This window comes from Carlito syrichta, unplaced genomic scaffold (genome assembly GCF_000164805.1).
Source record: "Carlito syrichta isolate Samal-C Ts95f unplaced genomic scaffold, Tarsius_syrichta-2.0.1 Scaffold312046, whole genome shotgun sequence".
Taxonomy (NCBI): Eukaryota; Metazoa; Chordata; class Mammalia; order Primates; family Tarsiidae; genus Carlito; species Carlito syrichta.
Window position 1 is genome coordinate 75,651 of NW_007256142.1, and position 7,293 is coordinate 82,943.

The following is a 7,293-nucleotide window of genomic DNA, read 5'->3' on the forward strand; positions in this document are numbered from 1 at the left end:
CCTAGAGATTGAGTTTCTGGACCTGGTTGAAGACTGGAGTCGTGGGGGCCAGGATGGAGCTGGGGTGGGCCTAAAGTCTAGGTCTTCAGGAATCCAGGAACCAGGGGCTAGCATGATCTTGGGTGGGTCTGGGCCTGGGGCCACAGAGGATATTATGTCTCTGTGGTGGTTCTGGGCCTGGTGCCTGGAGCTGCTGAGGCTTTTTTGATGCTGGGTTTACTGGGGTGGGCTTGGTGATTGGGATCTGTGGCAAAGTTGGATACTTACTTTTCTTTTCTTCCCCGTGCAAAGAATACCTCTCTCCATGCTGTTTGCACAGGCTTGGGAGTGGGGTGGCACTGGTGATGTGAAACTGTCCTTCTTTTTCTCTTCAGTATGTCCCTTTTTGTTTTTATTTCTCTTTTTTAGGGATTTCTTTACCTAGGGATTTTTATTTCAGTGCTGCAACAAGGTCCTGAAACCTCTCACCCAGATTCCTTAGCTCTTGGGAAGTTATTTTTGTGCATGGATAGTTTTTCAAATTAATGTTTCTGCAAAGGGATGAGCACTGAAAATTCATATTCTTTCATTTTGCAGACATCACTCCCTGAAATAGTTAATATATTTAATAGCTGAACACAGGGATAGGATGTTCATGAAATATGTTGACAGGACAAAAAGTTGAAACTGTTGGCAGAAACCCAAAGTCAATATTGGAGCCAAGCAAATATTGCCTGCAGTGCCACATTAGAACAGCTTGAAGACCGTTCATTTTTAAGTGACGAGAGACTCCCTCACCTCCAGAGCCACAGAAGCAATTGTGTTTTCAGGTAGCAAGTTTCTATTATTCTAATTGCTCCCAAATAAAGTATAATTTTAAGTACAATTTTTAATTCATGAAGAAAATTTATGTTCTAATTTTCTGAGTTTTTGGATAAAGATCATAGAAGGAACTCATGTTCTCATATGTGGAAATATTTAAATGTAAGATATTTTTAAATTGAAGAGAATATTTTACTGGTTTAAGATTTTTAAATGGGTTTAAATATTTTCAGAGGTTTTCTTTACCTAGGGATTTTGGACTGGTATGATTGTCCTTATTTACAATAATTTTCTTTTTGCTCAAATCAAGAGGTTTCATAAATGTTTAATTTCTCCCTACCAATTACACTTGCAAAATTACTAGCAGTAGAGATGGCAAATCAACAATAGACACAATAGTAGTCTAGAAGTCTCAATTTGTATCTTGGGAAGCATAATAAATTTTCCAAGTCCCTAGACACAAAACGTTCAAAAAAATCCCTTGTTTCTATGCTGGCAGTTGTATGCCTTGACTTGCAATTCAGAAATTTACAAGAAAATCTATACCACCTTAAATTAAGGCTCATGTTAAGTATGTGTTAAACATGGTATACACCACCAGAGTTATATATATATATGCTATTTTCTTTTTTTTAGGATGACTTTATTCAGGCAATCAGCTTATTTCCTTTCCTTGTTTGCTACAGTTTCTTGTGGTAAGCGAATTATCTACAAAACATAAAATTAAAGGTGTGTGGAGGGTGGGTATGTCTTTAGCAAGAGACACCACTCCTGCAGAAAGCTGTTGAACATACAGCTTTGAGGATGGAGGTTGCCTCTGATAATTCAGGCTGTGTATTCATTTACTGTTTGTAGGCAAGTATTACTTCCCAGATACCTTGTCTTAGACACATTGCAGAGAAAGTGGTAGAACACAGAAGTGAGACTGTGTTAGGATGTGTGTTAGCAGTAACTGTTGTTTGGAGAAGACATTCTACAGAGCAGATCCCAAAACAAAAAATAGTCCTCTATTTTTTGTTATCAACATTAGAGTAATAAGTTTTACCTGAAAATTCAAAAGTGTGATAGAAATTTTATAGTACCTGGGTCTAATCTAAGCATCTGATATGTGCATAAAAAATATTTTTACTCTAGGCCACTAGGGAGCCATTTCAGAAATGAAAGCACCTGGCTTAGATTTTACTTAGTAAACTGCCCATTTAAATAGTACTAGATGAATAGTTTTCAACACCAGGTTTGACCTCATATTTTTTCTTTATATATTTCACTTATTTTCAGAGAATAAAAATGATTCTTGACATTGTTTTCCATTAATCATTGTAGAGTTGAGTTTTCTTGTGTCACCACTAGGGGTGGATTCTGAGTCTATGGTGACTTAGGATGGCCACAAGAGTACTTGCTTCCCAGATGTAAAACTAGATAAACACCTGTGGCTAAGGCTTACATTTCAGGAAAATGTTTTTTCCTGCTAAATCACAACTCTCCTCCATCTGTCCTTGCAACTTTAATTACTCATGAATCATAATCACTAGCATGTACAAATCCACTGAATGCTGAGAAGGATGTAAACTAGAGATGCTGTTGACCCCAGTCACTCCATTTTTTTTCTTTTTTGGCAGAAAAGAAATTAATGATTGTGCTAGGAATATTAGAGGTGCAAAAAAGCAGGAAATTATGAACTACATATCACACATAGTCCCAAGATGTAGAAATAGTCATTGTTAAAAATATTTTCTTTAGTCTTTCAGAATATTTTTCTACATATACCTACTTACTCATTTTGTAAAGATGTTATTATGGATACTCGTTAACTTGCATTTTCCATTTATAACTGTCTTTTGATGGAAATAAATATATATCATTTTTTCTAGAACTCGATATTCTTCCGTTTTATGGTATTTTAGTATGTGCATTCTTATACATATATTTAATTATTTCTGTAGAATAAACTTTTGGAAATAAAAATGCTAAATACAAAAGTGTAACATTTTTGAAGAATTTATGATATGCACTATGAAATTATTATCTAGGAAGGTTATTCTCTAGTTGAATTTTTCTACCAGAATATGAGTGCTCATTTATTCCCCTTAGGCCAATTCCAATAGGCTTCTGTAGCTTTGGGGCCTGAAATATCCACCTTTATGGAAACAGTACCCTAATTTACTATCTCCCAGTGTTGGTCTAGTGACCCTGCTTCTGCTGCCGACATCAGGACTGGAGCTCTTTGACCCAGCCAGATCTAAACCAGGAAATGCACACATCCTGGTGGCGGCAATGACCCAATCAAAGCCAAAGTCTTGCAATAAGGGTTTCACTTATACGCCTAGAAATAAGACTTTCGAGTTTTTTTCTAATTTGACTTGAAATATAGAAGAATGCAGGAGCCCATTATGTGGTACTATCTTGCTATTATGTGGAGCTGGAGACTAATGTTAACACCATGGACCATAGCCAATAAATGGAGACAAATTGTCTACTGATGCTATCAGTTGAGTACAATGTCGAGTTATTTTTGAAGCCACATTCACCACAGACTTTTTTTGCTTCTGAACCAATAAAAGTCATTTGTACTCAAACCACATTGAACTACATTTTCTACTATTAGCAATCAAAATCAATGTAAGAACACAGGTTATTTAATTTTAATTTTTGCTAATCTCCTGGGTAAAATAGCATCAAGTTGTTTTAACTTGCGTGTATTTGTGATTCTTATCATTTTTTCATATACTTACTAGTCACTTGTATTTCTTTTGTTAATTATTTTTTCATGTCTGCCACTTGATTTTTAAAAATTAGAGTGCTTTTCTCCTCCTCATTGACTAAGTAATTTTTATTTTTTATTTTTTTAATCGATATTTTTTATTATGATTTTGTGGGGTACAGTTAAGGGTTAGGTATACGAATATGCTTCGTTCAGGCACCCTTGTTGATAAGAGGTGTCTCTCTGTCCCAAGACAGATATTTACTACTGTTAATCCCATCTCCCTTCCCCTCTCCCCCATAGTTTTCCACCACTGTCAGTCATTTTCTTATAGTATTACGTTGGATGTTCAAGGTCCACTATATGAGTGAGAACAGTGATACTCAGATCTTTGTTTCTATGAGAGGTCACTAGTATTATTGACTCTAGTTCCATCCAGGTTGCTGCAAAATTCATGATTTTCTTCTTTTTTATGGCTGCATAGTATTCCATCGTGTATATGTACCACATTTTTAAAATCCAGTCCTCTTTTGATGGACAGCATGGTTGCTTCTAGGTTCTTGCTATTGTGAACAATGCTGCAATAAACATACATGTGCAGGATCTTTTTTATAGAGTGATTTGAGTTCTTCAGGGTATATGCCCAGTTGGGGGATTGCGGGGTCATATGGGAGGTCGATATTTAGAGCTTTTAGGAATCTCCATACTGTTTTCCACAGAGGTTGCACTAGTTTGCACTCCCACCAACAGTGTAGAAGTGTTCCCTTTTCGCCACACCCTCTCCAGCAACTGTTATTTTTTGAGTTATTGATAATTGCCATTCTGACTGGAGTTAGGTGGTATCTCAGTGTGGTTTTGATTTGCATCTCCCTGATGATCAGTGAGGTTGAGCATTTTTTCATGTGTCTGTTGGCTGCTCGGATGTCTTCCTTTGAGAAGTGTCTGTTCATATCTTTTGCCCATTTTATAATGGGGTTGTTTGTTTTTCTCTGTTCAGCACGTTTGAGTTCCTTGTAGATCCAAGATGTTAAGCCTTTGTCAGACCTGGAGTTGGCAAATACTTTTTCCCAGTCTGTAGGCTGTCTCCCTGCTCTCTTGATGGTTTCTTTGGCTTTGCAGAAGCTTGTCAGTTTAATGAGGTCCCACTTGTCTATCTTATCTCTTGTGGCCTGTGGGTTTCGGGTTTTGTTCAGGAATGGATGCCAGTTCCAATTTCCATGAGGGTAGGTCCTTCATTTTCTAAGGTTCTTATGGTTTGAGGTTTTACATTTAGGTCTCTGATCCATTTAGAGTTAATTTTTGTGTATGAGGATAGATAGGGGTCCTGTTTCAATCTTCTGCATGTGGTCAGCCAGTTTTCCCAGCACCATTTACTGAATAGGTTCTCCTCTCCCCAGTGGCAGGTGGTGGAGGCTTTGTCGAAGATGAGTTGGTTGAGAAATTGAGGTTTTGCTTCTGGAATCTCAATTCTATTCCATTGGTCTATATGCCTGTTCCTGTGCCAATACCAAGCTGTTTTGATGACTGTAGCTTTATAGTAAAGTTTGAAGTCTGGTAACGTGATACCACTTACTTTTGTTTGTTTTTTGCTGAGGATTGTTCTGGCTATTCTTGGTCATTTGTGTTTCCATATGAATTCTTGTGTTGTTTTTTCTAGGTCTGAGAAGAATGTTGCTGGTAATTTGATGGGTATTGCATTAAATCTGTAGATTGCCTTAGGTAGGATGGACATCTTCACAATGTTGATTCTTCCAATCCATGAGCATGGGATATTTTTCCACTTGTTTATGTCATCTTTGATTTCTTTGAGCAGTGTTTTGTAGTTTTCATTGTAAAGGTCTTTTACGTTTCTGGTTAGGAAGATGCCAACTTATTTCTTTTTTTTTGTGGATATTGTGAATGGAATTGTGGTTTATATTTGAGTTTCTGTTTCTTTATTATTGGTGTAAAGAAATGCGATTGTCTTTTGCATATTTATTTTATATCCTGAGATTTTGCCAAAGTCCTTTATCAGTGTAAGAAGTTTTTTGACAGATTCTCTTGGGTTGTCAAGGTACACAATCATGTCATCTGCAAAGAGAGATAGTTTGACTTCCTCTTTTCCTATTTGAATACCCCTGATTGCCTTCTCTCCTCTGATTGCTTTAACCATGACTTCCAATACTATATTGAACAGGAGGGGTGAGAGTGGGCATCCTTGTCTTGTTCCAGTTTTCAGGGGAAATGGTTCCAGTTTTTGTCCATTTAGGAGTATGCTGGCTGTGGGTTTCTCGTAGTGGCTTTTACTATTTTGAGGTATGTTTCCTGTATGCCTAGATGTTCGAGGATTTTTATCAAGAAGGGGTGCTGGATTTTATCAAAAGCTTTTTCTGCATCTAGTGATATGATCATGTGGTTTTTGTTTTGACATCTGTTGATGTATTTAATTACATTTATGGTTTTATGAATGTTGAACCAGCCTTGCATCCCACGAATGAAGCCTACTTGGTCATGATGGATGATTTTTGAGATGTATTGCTGAATTCGGTTTGCTAGGATCTTGTTGAGAATTTTAGCATCTATGTTCATCAAAGATATTGGCCTGTAGTTCTCTTTCTTTGTTGGATCTTTACCTGGCTTGGGTATCAATGTGATGTTGGCTTCGTAAAATGATTTGGGGAGAGTTCCATCTTTTTCAATTGCCTGGAATACCTTCAGTAGAATTGGTATCAGCTCCTCCTTAAATGTCTTGTAGAATTCTGCTGGAAAGCCATCTGGACCAGGGCTTTTTTTTGTAGGAAGTTTTCTTATTACATAGTCGATTTCCTTGATGTTATTGGTCTATTTAGGGTCTCAATTTCTTCTTGTTCCAACCTAGGTAGGTTGTGTGATGTCAGAAAGTCCTCCATTTCCTTTAGGTTTTCAAGTTTGTTTCCATACAAGTGTACGTAGTAGTCTCTAATGATCTTTTGTATTTCTTCAGGGTCAGACGTGACTTCATCTTTTGTGTTTATGATTGTGCTTATTTGTTTTTTTTCTCATTTTTTCTTGGTCAGTCTAGCTAGGGGACCATCAATCTTGTTTATCCTTCCAAAGAGCCAGCTTTTTGTTTCATTGATTTTTTTGTATTTTCTTTTTATCTTCTATGTTCTGGATTTGGGCATTTATTTTGGTGATCTGGATTCTTCTGCTGAAATTAGGGTTTTTGAGGTCTTGCTTTTCCAGCTTTTTTAGGTGGCTTGTTAGTTTGTTAATTTGTGTTCCTTTCATTTTCTTCATGTGTGTTTGTAGGGATATAAATTCCCCTCTTACTACAGCTTTCAAGGTGTCCCAGAGATTTTGGTAAGATGTTTCTTCATTTTCATTTGTTTCCAGGTATCTTTTGATATCTGTTTTGATTTTATCATTGACCCAGGAGTTGCTTAGCATCATGCTGTTTAGTGTCCATGTCTTTGTGGGTTTTCGGGGGACTTTGTTGCTGTCAATGTTTATTTTTATTCTGCTGTGGTCCGAGAAGGTGCATGGTAAAATTTCAGTCCTTTCAAATTTGCTTATGCTTTATTTATGGCCAAGTATGTGGTCGATATTATAGTATGTTCCTTGCAGTGATGAGTAGAATGTGTATTCTGTGGTCTTTGGATGGAGGATTCTGTAGGTATCAATTGATTTTTTGTCCTGATGATCTGTCTAGGGTTGTGAGTGGAGTATTAGAGTCCCCAGCTATGATGGTCTTGGAGTCAACATCTTTTTTTAGTTTACCTAGGAGCTGCTTTATGAAAGTTGGTGCTCCTATGTTCGGTGCATATATGTTT

At 37.0% G+C, this 7,293-nt stretch overlaps 1 protein-coding gene across 1 annotated transcript in view; it reads left to right on the top strand.

The window, feature by feature from the left end:
• The first annotated feature begins 611 nt into the window (after positions 1-611).
• The window catches only part of KLKB1 (kallikrein B1), a 36,708-nt gene continuing 30,026 nt past the window's right edge, over positions 612-7,293 (top strand). Inside the window, exons 1-2 of the mRNA XM_008069453.2 lie at positions 612-809; positions 1,438-1,496. Of these exons, the coding sequence (XP_008067644.1) occupies positions 1,439-1,496 (58 nt within the window). The 5' untranslated portion in view covers positions 612-809; position 1,438. The remainder of the gene's footprint in view (positions 810-1,437; positions 1,497-7,293) is intronic.